This window comes from Chiloscyllium plagiosum, unplaced genomic scaffold (assembly GCF_037043375.1).
Source record: "Chiloscyllium plagiosum isolate Xiang-an unplaced genomic scaffold, Cpla_swu_hap1 HiC_scaffold_4, whole genome shotgun sequence".
Lineage (NCBI taxonomy): Eukaryota > Metazoa > Chordata > Chondrichthyes > Orectolobiformes > Hemiscylliidae > Chiloscyllium > Chiloscyllium plagiosum.
The window spans coordinates 58,613,884-58,628,770 of NW_028270142.1; the positions used below are offsets into that span (position 1 = coordinate 58,613,884).

Below are 14,887 nucleotides of genomic sequence, written 5' to 3' on the forward strand. Positions count from 1 at the left end.
CACAACAGAAAACCTAACAAAATGCTAACACATGTAACTGAGCCTTTAAGGGAAAAAAAATGTGAAGACTGAAGAGCAAACTTGCTAACCTGACATCAATAGAAACAGTGAAAATGCTAGAATCTAGTGAAAAGCATGTGATAACTGGACACTTAGAAAATAATGATAAGATTCAGCACTATAAATATGAATGTATATGAAACAGAAATTCTGCTTGACAAACTTGGAAGTTTTGATGATGAAACTAGCAGAATAAATAAGCAGGAAACAACTGATATGATGTATTTGGAATTTGAGATCGCTTTCAATAAAGATCCTACACAGCAAGTTAAGACGCAAAATTAGCATTAAAAAGATTAGAGATAATATACTGGCATGGATTGAGAATTGATTAATGGCCAGAATAGGATTAAACAAGTCTCCCTCAGGTTGACAAGCTGAGACCAGTGGGATACCATAAGGATCAGTGCTTGGACCCCAGCTATTCACAATCCATATAATTTATTTGCAAAGTGAATGGGCAAACATGGCATGTTGAATACTATGCGGAAAAAAGTTGAAGTTACCCATTTTGGTAGATATTCACTTTGCAGAGCATTTCTTAAATGGCAAGAGACTGGTAAGTGCTGATATACAAAAAGGAGCTCTGTACCCTTGTTCATTAATCACTAAAAACATGTAGGTGCTCAGGAAAACAAGTAACATGTTTGCTTTTATAAAGTCACAGAGTCAGAGATGTACACCATGGAAACAGACCTTTCATCCAACTCATCCATGCCAACCAGACATCCTAAATTAATCTAATCCCATTTGCCAGCATTTAATCCAGATCCTTCTGAGCCCTTCTTATTAATTTACCCACTCACTGATGCCTTTTAAATGTTGTAATTATAACAGTTTTCACCACTCTCAGTGTGGTTTTCACCACTCTCTGGCATAAACACACCACCCTCAGTGTGAAAAAGTTGCCCAATAGGTCCCTTACTAATCTTTCCCTTCTCACCTTAAACCAATGACCTCTAGTTCTGGACTCCCCCACCCCAGGGAAAAGACCTTGGCTATTCAGTCTTATGTCAGTGGTGGGCAAATTATTGGAGAGTATTCTGAAAAAAAGGACTTATGATTATTTGGAAAGGCATATCTTGATTACAGATAGTCAGCATGGCTTTGATGGGGGCAGGGTATGTCTCACATGCCTTACTGAATTCTTTGAGCATGTGACAAAACACATTGATGAAGGTTATGCAGTGGATGTGGTGTACATGGATTTTAGCAATGCATTTGAGAAGATTCCCCATGGTAGGTTCATTCAGAAAGTAAGAAGGCATGGGATGTAGGGAAATCTGGCCATCTGGATATAGAATCGGCTGGCCCATAGAAGACAGTGTGGTAGAAGATGGAAAATATTCAGCCTGGAGTTCAGTGACTATGCTGTTCTGCAAGGATCTGTTCTGGGACCTCTGCTCTTTGTGATTTTTATAAATGATTGGATGAGGAAGTGGAAGGGTGCATTAGCACATTTGTCAATGACACAAAGGTTGGTGGATTGTGGATCATGTGGAGGGCTGTTCTCGATAGCAATGGGACATTGACAGGATGCAGAGCTAGGCTGAGAAATGGCAGATGGAGTTCAACCTGGAAAAGTGTGAAGTGATTCATTTTGGAAGGTCAAATTTGAATGCAGATCACAGGGTTAAAGACAGGATTCTTGGCAGTGTGGAGGATCAGAGGGATCTTGGGGGTCCACATCCATAGATCTATTAAAGTTGCCAAGCAAGCTGATAGGGTTGTTAAGAAAGCATATGGTGTGTTGGCTTTCATTAGTGGGGGGGATTGAGTTTAAGAACCACAAGGTTATGCTGCAGATCTATAAAGCCCTGGAATACTATATTCACTTCTGATCGCCTCATTATAGAAAGGATGTGGAAGCTTGAGAGAGGGTGCAGAGGAGATTTACTAGGATGCTACTTGGACTGGATGGCATATTTTATGAAGAAAGGTTGCAGGAGCTAGGGCTTGTCTCATTGGAGTGAAGGATGAGAGGTGACTTGATAGAGGTAAACAAAATGATGACTGGCATTGATAGAGTGGACAGCCAGAGACTTTTTCCCAAGGTGGAAATGGCTATCACAAGTGGGCATAATTTTAAGGTGAGTGGAGGAAGGTTTAGGGGAGATGTCATTAAACTCCATCTGCCACTCCTCAGTCCATCGGCCCATCTGACCAAAAACCTTCCGTCCTCTGAGGTAACCTTCTAGGCTGTCCACTTACGCCACCAGTTTGGTGTAATCTACAAATTTACTAACCATACCTCGGATGCACAAACCCAAATCATTTATATAAATGACAAAAAGCAGTGGACCCAGCATTGATACTTGCAGCACCCTATTAAACACAGGCCTCCAGTCTAATAAAACAACACTCCCCCACCAACCTCTGTCCTCTATCTTGGAGCCTGTTCTGCATTCCATGTGATCTAACCTTGTTAGCCAGTCTACCATGCAGAACCTTATCAAACGCCTTACTGAGTTCTATATAGACCACATCCACTGCTTTGCCTTCATCAATTCTCATCACTTCCTCAAAAAACTCAATTAAGTTAGTGAGACACAATTCCCCATACACAAAGCCTTCATTGTAAGAGGATGAGCACAAGGAATAAAAAATGTCTTGATGCAATCATCTGGGGCCTTAAGAAAAACACACCTGGGGTATTACATGCAGTTTTGGCTTCCATATCAAAAAAATAAGTGGTAATTGAAAGAATGTAACAAAGGTTCATCAGGCAAGCCTCAGAGATAATAAGATCGTCCTGTAGGAGAAATCAAGGAGACCGGGCCAGTAGCAAGTTTAGAAGAATTATCTCATTGAAGCACAGAAAACTGCTTCACGGCTTGGGAGGATAGATTTGGAAAGTGTTCCCATTTTTGGATTGTAAGTATAAAGCTCAATGGTCAGTTAACAGGCAATATAGCTTTGGTGCAAAGGCTGTCAACTGACCTTCACAATCCAGAGTCAAAAGGCAGGCCTTGTTCCTAAATAAACTGCTATATAGTGCACTTTGTGCTGACACGTGGAAGGAGAATGCAGCTTGTCTTAAAAAAAAAACTTGTTTCATCAACCAATATCAATCAATCCATATTGATGCCAAGCAGAAATCTCCAGTCAAGAAATTTCAACTTTTCCATGTAAAATATTTTTCAATCAAAAAATTAATTCTGAAACTTTGACCAAATAAATAAATAAAGTAGGACTTGAGCCTTTAAGCAGTAAATTTAAATGCGGCATTAAATGCAGGGGAACAGTGCTGGGCCCACAGTTATTTTTAAAATGCATTAACGTATTAGATGAGAGAAGTCAATGTATATTTTAAACAGTTACAGTCCCAGCAGAGTTTGCCGATGATAAGGTGGGAAGACTAGTGGTAAAGCTGACACAAAGAGTCTGCAGAGGGATAGAGACAGTTTAACCAAGCGGGCAAAAACCTAACAGATGGAACATAATAGGAGAAAACGTGAGGTAATGCATTTCAGCAGAAAGAGGAACTGAATATTATTTAAATGAAGAAAGACTGCAGAGAACGATGGAACTGATGGATTTGAGAGTCCTCATCCATGAATCGCAAAAAGCTAGCCTCCAAGTTCAGCAGGTAGTACAGAAGACAAACGGAATGTTAGCCTTTATTTCAAAGGGAGTGGAGTATAAAACCAGGAAGCTTTTGCGAAAACTATACAAGTCTCTCATCAGACCACAGCTACAGTAAACAGTTGGGGCCCACCTAAGGAAAGATATACTGGCATTTGAGGCAGAGAAGGTTCACTTATAAGGGAATCAAGGTTTATGGGGAAACAGCAGGAATATGGAGTTGAGGATAATCAGATCAGCTATGATCACACTGAAGGATAGAGAAACTTAATGATCTAAATGGCCTACTTCTTCACCCATGTCTTTTGGTCTTAAGGAATTCTTTCCCCAATGCTGACAAAATAGAAAAGGGACCAAAATCAATGGATGCTGTGTACCCAGCACCAGAATATCTGGAAGACTGAGATTTAGACAGTGTTAATTACTAGGGCTCACTAGGGCCTCCATCCACCGCCTCCAACCTCATAGTCCCACAACCCCGCACCGCCCGTTTCTACCTCCTGCCCAAAATCCACAAACCTGACTGCCCCGGACGACCCATCGTCTCAGCCTGCTCCTGCCCAACCGAACTCATCTCGGCATACCTCGACACGGTCCTGTCCCCATTAGTCCAAGAAGTCCCCACCTACGTTCGTGACACCACCCACGCCCTCCACCTCCTCCAGGATTTCCGCTTCCCCGGTCCCCAACACCTCATCTTCACCATGGACATCCAGTCCCTGTACACCTCCATCCCCCATCACGAAGGACTCAAAGCACTCCGCTTCTTCCTTTCCCGCCGTACCACCCTTCCACCGACACCCTCCTTCGACTGACCGAACTGGTCCTCACCCTGAACAACTTTTCTTTCCAATCCTCCCACTTTCTCCAAACAAAAGGAGTAGCCATGGGCACCCGCATGGGCCCTAGCTATGCCTGCCTCTTCGTAGGGTATGTGGAACAATCCATCTTCCGCAACTACACTGGCCCCACCCCCCCATCTTTTCCTTCGCTACATTGATGACTGTATCGGCGCTACCTCGTGCTCCCACGAGGAGGTTGAACAGTTCATCCACTACACTAACACCTTCCACCCCGACCTCAAATTCACCTGGACAGTCTCGGACTCCTCCCTCCCCTTCCTAGACCTTTCTGTTTCTATCTCAGGCGACCGAATCAACACGGACATCTACTACAAACCGACCGACTCCCACAGCTACCTGGACTACACCTCCTCCCATCCTGCCCCCTGTAAAAATGCCATCCCATTCTCCCAATTCCTTCGTCTCCGCCGCATCTGCTCCCAGGAGGACCAGTTCAAAATACGTACAACACAGATGGCCTCCTTCTTCAAGGACCGCAATTTCTCCCCCAACGTGGTTGACGGTGCCCTCCACCGCATCTCCTCCACTTCCCGCTCCTCCGCCCTTGAGCCCCGCCCCTCCAACCGCCACCAGGACAGAGCCCCACTGGTCCTCACCTACCACCCCACCAATCTCCATGTACAGCGCATCATCCGCCGTCACTTCCGCCACCTCCAAACAGACCCCAACACCAAGGATATATTTCCCTCCCCTCCCCTATCAGCTTTCCGTAGAGACCACTCCCTCCGCGACTCCCTTGTCAGATCCACACCCCCCACCGACCCAACCTCCACTCCCGGCACCTTCCCTTGCAACCGCAGGAGGTGCAACACTTGTGCCCACACCTCCCCCCTCACTTCTCTCCAAGGCCCCAAAGGAATCTTCCATATCCGCCACAGATTCACCTGCACCTCCACCCACATCATCTACTGCATCCGCTGCAGCCGGTGTGGCCTCCTCTATATTGGGGAGACAGGCCGCCTACTTGCGGAGCGATTCAGAGAGCACCTCTGGGCCACCCGGACGAATCAACCCAACCACCCTGTAGCACAGCATTTCAACTCCCCCTCCCACTCCACCGAGGATATGCAGGTCATTGGACTCATCCACCGCCAAACCACAACAACGCGACGGTCGGAGGAGGAGCGTCTTATCTTCCGACTGGGAACCCTCCAACCACAGGGGATGAACTTGGACTTCACCAGTTTCTTCATCCCCCCTCCCCCCACCTTGTCTCAGCCGAATCCCTCCAGCCCGGCACCGCCTTCCTGACCTGCAGTCTTCTTCTTGACCTCTCCGCCTCCATCCTACTCCGACCTATCACCCTCACCTTGACCTCTTTCCACCTATCACATTTCCAACGCCCCTCCTCCAAGTCCCTCCTCCCTACCTTTTATCTTCTCCTGCTGAACACTCTCTGCTCATTCCTGAAGAAGGGCCTGTGCCCGAAACGTCGAATCTCCTGTTCCCTGGATGCTGCCTGACCTGCTGTGCTGTTCCAGCAATAAAGTTTCAACTTTGATCTCCAGCATCTGCAGACCTCACTTTCTCCTCACATTTAGGCCACATTATCGCAATTATGTGTAAATCAGAATCTGTGACAAGCTGTTTTCTCCTTTCAGGTTGTCTCTCTCATGCTTCTCCAATCAGAGTGTGTTTCTTACCTGCATTGCTAATCAGCTGACTAGTGTGGAAGCACCGGGATTTGGGAATGATATTCATGTTTAGAACTTCTTAAACATTTTATGACACATTAGTCCCCATTAATATAATTCTATTCAGATTGACGAAATGACATTAACCACTTTAGTAAATAATTCACAAAAGGTAAAGTCATAAGATCAGAGCTCATAGCTCATGGTGTTCAAGGTTGTATACTGGCATGGACAGAGGATGAGCTAATTGGCAAAAAACAGCAAATGGGGGGGGGGGGGTCTTTTTCAGGTTGACAACCAGTGACCAGTGGAATCCCAAAGGGATCAGTACAGGGACCATTAACTGTTTACAATATATATTAATAACTTAGAGAAAGGTAGTGAATGCACTGTCAAATTTGCAGATGACAAAATGGATGGAAAGTCAGGTTGCAAGGGGGATATAAATAATTTACCAAAATTCATTGATAAGTAAATGGCCTACCCTGTTCCCATTTCTTCTGGTCTTAGTAATTCAACTAATTCAAATGTCATCTAAGAGAGACCAAATTGATTGATACAAAACCATTACAGAACTCAGCCATTGCATTTGATATCTGCAGCGGCTCAAGAAGGCAGCTCACCACCATCCTCTGAAGGACAACTTGGAATGGACAATAAATGCAGGCCCAGCCAACACCCACATCCCAATAGTGAATTTAAAAAATGGTGAGTCGTTCTGATTCCCTTTCAACTCAACATTTTTGTATAAAACGAACATATGAATTGATTGGGAACAAAACATGTTTCAGTATATGTAGTCGATTCATTATTGACAGCGTTTTTAGACAGAATCATTTCTACAATGAACACAGTTGCAACCATAAAACATGAGTGTCTCAAAGCATTTTCTAGAAGTTTTGAATTACACTTAAAACATAACTGATCAATAAAATCTTAGAGCAACACACAATAGAAATATAGTTTATAAGGATTGTCTTGTGGGAAAATGTAGGTTGTACTCTTTTAATTGTAACACTTTTTATAGCTTTCAATTTCAATCCATTCTAAAATACACAAATAATCTACTCTAAAGTTTAGCCCCAAGCAAACATATAAGTTTATCTATTCAGTTAAGTATTTTCTATCAAAGAGGATTTGAAAAAAACCACAAAACTTGAAAACAATTCTTGTGAACTGCCTAGCGTAGTGAGCAGACCATACAATATAAGACATAACTCTTTAACAATGCAGATTAATTCAAGAAGCTAACACCATCAAGAACAAGAGCATTGCAGAGAAACTCAAATGTTGCCAACTCCTCACCATTTTGTATCTTCTGCAGAAGCACAAAAGCGGTTACTCCCAGTACTACATGGAAAGGGCACAGTTATGCTGTTCGAGGACATAAAATTTAGCATCAGTGCCTAATTGTTACAAGCAATGATTTTCGAACATTTTTGCAAATGGAGACTGAACAGGTTTTGGCTGTTCTCCTTGGACGGAAGGTTAAGAGAAGATTTGATACATAAGTTTTCAAAATCATGAGGGGCTGGATCAAGTAGACAGGGAGAAGCTATTCTCGCACTTGGAAGATCAAGAACCAAGAACAAAATTTGAAGTGACTTCTAAAAGTCCTAAATATGAGGTGAGAAAAGATTTTTTTGTTCCACATAGAATAGTTAGGGTATGAACGTACTGTCTGCAAGTGTGAAGAGGCAGGTTGAATTGAGGCATGCAAAAGGGTATTGTATGATTATTTGGATAGAAATAAGGTGATGGGAAATTTATGATTGGCATTAGGTACTGGTAAGTAAAAGTAGATGCCTCAGGAGGACCACAGGGCTGCTCTTTCATTAGAGAGAAATGACTGTTGAGTTTAACCAGACAATCACCACACCTCAGACAATGAACGTGGTTGGGAAGATGGGACACCCCTCCTATATTGACTTCAGCTAGTGTGGGAATTGAACTCACACTGTTGGTGTCACTCCGCATCACAAACCAGCTGTCAAGCTAATTAAGCTAACCAACCCTCATGGCATTAGATATGGATGCTCAACTGAAGAGCCAGAACAGACATGCTAGGCTGAATGACCTCCTTCTGCACTGCAGTACCTCTGTTATTCTGAGTAAGTAATTATGGACACCTATCTTGAGATAATAACATTAAACATTACTCATTATGTTCAGTACTACATTTGGAAAGACATGACCTAGGTGCTCTCGTCATCTGGTGCCCTTATGTTGAAGGATGTAATGTGCAAATATTTTTTATAAAACCTCTCTCTTGAACAAGCATGAACTCACTTGCCAACCAGACTTGGTAACAACAGGGCTAACTGGTAATCTGTGTTCCACTCAACCAGACTCTGTTCCTATTGTCAATTATTTATTTATATGTACCACAGAGCCCGAGGCAGTTACACAGGGTGCATTTGCACATTGTTTCAAAGAGCCCCAGAAAGTTTCCATGAACAGAGACCCAGTTTAAGAACCCCTGGTTATCACTATGACATTGATATTCAGCTCATTCAGTGCTTCTAAGAAAATCATATCAGAATCAACATGAACCAATGCTAATAAAAATTCTTTGAAACGTGCAGAATAAAAGCTTGATTCTTACCAAATTAAACCTTAAATTTTAACATTTAAAGTATTCAAAAAGGAAACAGTATATAAAACATAAATTTGTCATTTTTATTTTCCTCAGTATCACTAAACACCCCACAGTTAACCCCAGCAAAAATCAGTAAATCGCACCTGCTCCCAATTATTAACATTAAACTTATACCTATATGCGTTATTCGGTTACACTACAGAACAATGCATTAGCAACAAGAGTAAAATCTAAAACAGGTTAAGTTCTGCTCACAAGCATTCAACGTGAGTGTACCAACTTCAATGTTATAAATCTCCTAACTGTTTGAATCATCTTTGGCATTCCACACATCTCTAAGTTTGGGATGATGCAAATTATGTGCTGATGCCATATGAAATTTCTAACATTAAAACCACACCAACCTTAGTAATAATTTCAGAAATATTCTTTAGAGACTGTTTGATTGGATACTTCGCCATGTCCCATTGAAATCTTGTGATATAGGTGACCAAATCAACTAAAAAAAAAAGAACTTTTTCTTTAAAAATATAACAAAAGAAAATTTTCAGTTATTCCACAACAAAGCAATAGTTAAGGAAAAACACAAATTAGCCAACATTAATAGTAGGAAATAATTCAGTGTGTGCAATTCCCACATTACAATTCAAAAGTCAATGACAAAGACTAAAAATAGTTCAATAAAACTTACATACATCTGAAATATTTTGATGCACAGACAGTATTTCACACAATGTTTAACACATGCATGAAATAGTCAAAACACCTGTTTAAAAATACATTTTGTTTCATATTTTGCAAATCAAGATTATTTAAATAATAAAAAAAATCAAACCAGGAATAGATTACTAGTACTTAAACATGATTTTTTCCCTGCTCAGTGGTTTCACAAATTATACTTTACAAGAAATATAACTAAATACAGTGAAATTTTTAATGTACACAACGCAAAATATTTGGAGTTATTAGCATCTTTCTCAGGATATCCCAGACCCCTCCACAGCCAACAAAAAAACTTCTGAAGCATTGTCACTATTGCAATAAAGGAAAGCCAATAAGCATTTGTGATTACACAAACAACTTTGATCAGTAAACGCATTCCTTTAATGACTTGGTTGAGAGGAATAACCACACTTCAAAAGTATGTAAGAAATAGCAGAGGCGATAATGCTGATCTTTCATCTATCGCTAGAATCAGGAAGGGTCCCAGAGGACTGGAAAATCACTAACGTGACATCGTTGATTAAAAAGGGAGTAAGGAAAAAGACAGAAAATTACAAACGATTAGCCTAATACAGGGCAAAATCAACAAGATTTCATCAAGGAGAGGCCATACCTGACAAATCTGCTAAAATTCTTTGAGGAAGTTATGAGCAGGTTAGACCAAGGCGATTCAATGGATGTTATCCACCTGAACTCCAAGAAGGCCTTTGAGAAGTTGCCACACAGGTGGCTACTGAGTAAGATAAGGGCCCATGGTGTTAGAGGCAAGGTGGCAAGCTCACACAGATACAAGCTTGGCTGTCTGGCCAAAAGCAGAGAGCAGGGATAAAAGGGTCCTTCTCAGGATGACAGCCAGTGACAAGTGGTGTTCAGCAAAGCTTAGTGTTTGAACCACAGCTTTTCACTTGAGACATGAATGATCTGTACGAAGGAACTGAGGACATTCTGGCTAAGTTTGCAGATGATACAAAGAAAGGTAAATTCTTGAGTAGCATTGAGGTGGCAGGGGGAGGCTGCAGAAGGATTTGGACAGGTTAGAAGAGTGGGCAAAAAAGCAGCAGAAAGAGAACAACATGAAAAAAAAATGTGAGGTCATGTATTTTAGTAGGAAGACTACAGGCATGGATTATTTTCTAAATGGGGAGAAAATTCACAAGTCTGAAGTGCAAAAAGACTTGGGAGTTCTAGTCCAGGATTCTTCAAGGTTAACTTGCAGGTTGAGTCAGTAGGTAGGTAGGCAAATGCAATGATGGCATTTATTTTGAGAAGACTTCAATATAAAAGCAAGGATGTACTTCTGAGGCTCTAAAAGATTCTGATTAGCCCATATTTGGAATAGTGTGTGCATCTTTGGGCCCCATATTTCAGGAAGGATACACTGGCCTTGAAGCATGTTCAGAGGAGGTTCATGAGAATGGTCCCAGGAATGAAAAGCTTAACATATGAGGAATGCTTGAGGACTCTGGGTCTATACTCGATGGCATTTAGAAGGATTGGGGGGGGCTAGGGGATCTAATTGAAACATACAGAATACTGAATGGTCCGGACAGAGTAGATGTTGGGAAGATGTTTCCATTGGCAGGAGAGTCTAGAACACGGGGACACAGCCTTAGAGTAAAAGGGGAAGACCTTTTAGAATGGAGATAAGGAGAAATATCTTCAGCCAGAGAGTGAAATTCATTGCCACAGAAGGCTGTGGAGGCCAGGTCATTGAGTATATTTAAGACTGAGGTAGGTAAGTTCTCGAGTATGAAGGGAATCAAGGGTTACGGGGAGAAAGCGGGAGAATAGGGTTGAGAAACTTATCAGCCATGATTGAATGTTGGAGCAGACTTGATAGGCTGAATGGCTGAATTTCTGCTCCTATGTCTTATGGTCTGATAATTGCTGTAAAGCATCTGTCCTGAGGTCATGTACAGGGCTATAATCAATGCAAATTGAAATGACAGCCAAGATTTCTCGTTAAAATCTCATCTGAAGGTCTGCAGATTTGGCAGATAAGCATTCCCTCAGTATTGCCATAAAGTACCAGTTTAAATTATGTGCTCACATTTTAGGAATGAGACTAAACTCTGCAGCCATCGGAACCAAAGTCTCATATGCTGCTAATAAATCACAACTGACGTGACCAAACTCATTACAATACTTTTAAAAAAGGACTGTGCTTATGTAGAACTTTCCACTGCCACCAAATGTCACAGTCATGATCCACACTGAAACTGAAATCACCATGGTAATGTAGGAAATGTGACATCCAATTTGCACATAGCAACCACCCAGAAACAGCACTATGATAATGACTAGATAACCCATTTTTGAGATGTTAAATGAAGGATAAATATTGGTCAGGACATTAAGAATCACACTGCTGTATTTCTTCAGAGTCAGACCATGCACTTTGGTTTTTTTTAATATGCAAAAAGGGCATTTCCAACAGCCAAGCGCTCCTTCAGTACTACATTAGAAATCAGTCTGGTCTTTTATACTCAGTCAGGCACATCTAACATATAATCCCAGACCAACTAGGATTCGTGACCACTGCATAAATGAGTTGCAAGTTCCTATACCCAGGCTACCAGGGTTAACAGTACAACATCTGGAACTGGTACATATGCAGAACATGGAAAAACGAGACAGTGCTGTGAAACATTTTACTCTTTTCTACAGTGTAGCCTGCTGAGACACCTCCAGATAGTAATCAATAGGAAGTCCGTGAATTAAGAATATCCACCATTACAATGTTAATCTCCGGAAAAATATTTGAAAATGTTGGATCTTGTTTAACGAGATGTAACAGGGTTTTTAAACTGACAGCTAATTTTACAATTACTGTTCATTATCTTCACTGGCCCTAGAAAGCTTATGTTTAACAAGTTTCTAATTTTGCCACATTATAAAAAGATTCCATACACTTTTGAAATAATTTTAAAAGAGTAGTTTAATTTTTAGCTTCATCTTAATGCAATCATTTACTTTGGCAAATAAAAATGAAATGTGAAGTTACTAACTGATTTTATCTTTTCTTGTTTGGCACATCTAAAAGCTTTAATACGATTAGTTGTTTGCCTGTTTGCTGACATCACTGCTACTGCACGCCAAAAGATTTTAACTTGGTGGCAAATTTAATACAAGGAACAGGAAAAACAGACCAAAGATTGCTAGATGTTTGTGTGCAACTTGAGGTTAGCAACAAATGACACCCTTCACTGCTGACTGCAAAATCCATTGTTAAGTACTCAAAGTGTAGAAGTACACACATTGCACAAGTGAAGAATGTAAATACAGAATTTATCCGTGTTAACCATGAAATTGGAACAGGAAATTAGATTTTATACTGAACAATTTTAAATCAGTATGCAAATGAAATATAATTTTCATCAACAGTATGCAGACAAAATAGCTCAGATTTCAGAGGTTATTCATGTTCCACTCAGGCTACAAGTAAATATGAACTACTGCTTTGTGAATTAAACCATAACACCATGCCAAAAGGAGCACAATGTCAAAGTGATGTAAAAGTAACTTTGAATGATCAAGAGGTGAAACTAAATTCCAGGCAAAAGAGGTGAGACAATAACTCCCGAAACATTTAATAGATGAGCATTGTAGGTCTTTGAATGGACTTGCTAGAAATGGTCAAATGACTGTCTGTCTATCTCAAGCTTACTGAGAGAAGCTTGCCCTGCAATACTTCATTCAATTATAACTAAACAAAAACTGCGCAGGAATAAAGCAAGCAAACTGAAGTAGCTGGAATCTTCAAACTGACCTTGAAAGCAAACTTAAAACAAAGTAGTGATAAACGGCTCCATTTCCGAATGGCAGGCAGTGACCAGTGGAGTACCGTAGGGATCAGTGCTGGGACGCAGATTTTTACAATATATGTTAATGATATAGAAGATGGTATTAGCAATAACATTAGCAAATTTGCTGATGATACTAAGCTGGGTGGCAGGGTGAAATGTTAGGAGATTACAGGGTGACCTGGACAAGTTAGGTGAGTGGTCAGATGCATGGCAGATGCAGTTTAATGTGGATAAATGTATGGTTATCCACTTTGGTGGCAAGAACAGGAAGGCAGATTACTACCTAAATGGAATCAATTTAGGTAAAGGGGCAGTACAGAGAGATCTGGGTGTTCTTGTACACCAGTCAATGAAGGTAAGCATGTAGGTACAGCAAGTAGTGAAGGCGGCTAATAGCATGCTAGCCTTCATAACAAGAGAGATTGAGTATAGATGCAAAGAGGTTCTTCTGCAGCTGTATAGGGCCCTGGTAAGACCACACCTGGAGTACTGTGTGCAGTTCTGGTCTCCAAATTTGAGGAAAGACATTCTGACTATTGAGGGAGAGCAGCATAGGTTCACGAGGTCAATTCCTGGAATGGCAGGATTACCTTACACTAAAAGACTGGAATGTCTGGGCTTGGATACCCTTGAGTTTAGAAGACAGAGGGGATCTGATTGAGACATAAAATTATTAAAGGATTGGACACTCTGGCAGCAGGAAACATGTTTCCGCTGATGGGCGAGTGCCGAAACAGAGGACGCAGCTTAAAAATATAGGGTAGACCATTTAGGACAGAGATGAGGAGAAACTTCTTCACCCAGAGAATGGTGGCTGTGTGGAATGCTCTGCCCAGAGGGCAGTGGAGGCCCAGTCTCTGGATTCATTTAAGAAAGAGTTGGAAGAGCTCTCAAGGATTGTGGAATCAAGGGTTATGGAGATAAGGCAGGAGCAGGATACTGATTAAGGATGATCAGCCATGATCATATTGAATGGTGGTGCAGGCTCGAAGGGCAGAATGGCCTACTCCTGCACCTATTGTCTATTGTCACATTGCTGTAAAATGGACAAATATACATTAGAGTACAACTAAAATTACAGAAATACCTTGGTAGCCAAGCCATTTCACAAAAAATGCAACCCAATGAGAAACATACTCTATTTCACACAAAAAAAAATCAAAGTTAATAATTTTATTGTTATACATTTAAAATTGCAAAGTTTAACTTCATCCTGAGAAAGTTTACTATTAGCTCTTGTAACTAGAATGACAATGCACACCATTAATTGTTTGAAAACACAGTAGTGAAGTCCATATAACCCACAAATGTATCTCCAATTATGAACTATTTAAAACAAAATAAGTTTCACAGACTGAAGTCTCAGGTTCAATTCCCATTTGGGAATTATTTAACTGTTTGCAGCTGCACAGGGAAAACAATTAGGAATCTTAAGCCTCATTGCTAACCAGTTGCACCACAAAGATGTGAACAGATCTAATAATGATACTGGCTACAGTCATGTCATTTTAAACTTACATTACACAGGAAATGTGCTAAAAGACATCAATGTCTTCCTAAATGGAATCAAACTGGCAAGAAAAAATGCAAAGAATCTGTAAATCATTAATGAGGCAT

The 14,887-nt window shown here is 41.0% G+C and overlaps 1 protein-coding gene across 3 annotated transcripts in view; it reads right to left on the reverse strand.

The window, feature by feature from the left end:
- atp6v1c1a (ATPase H+ transporting V1 subunit C1a) overlaps nucleotides 1-14,887 on the reverse strand; it is a 91,064-nt gene that overhangs the window by 28,473 nt on the left and 47,704 nt on the right. For all 3 annotated transcript variants that reach the window (XM_043688524.2, XM_043688525.2, XM_087986274.1), the window contains one exon: nucleotides 9,146-9,240. In XM_043688524.2, coding sequence (XP_043544459.1) covers nucleotides 9,146-9,240 — 95 coding nt within the window. The remainder of the gene's footprint in view (nucleotides 1-9,145; nucleotides 9,241-14,887) is intronic.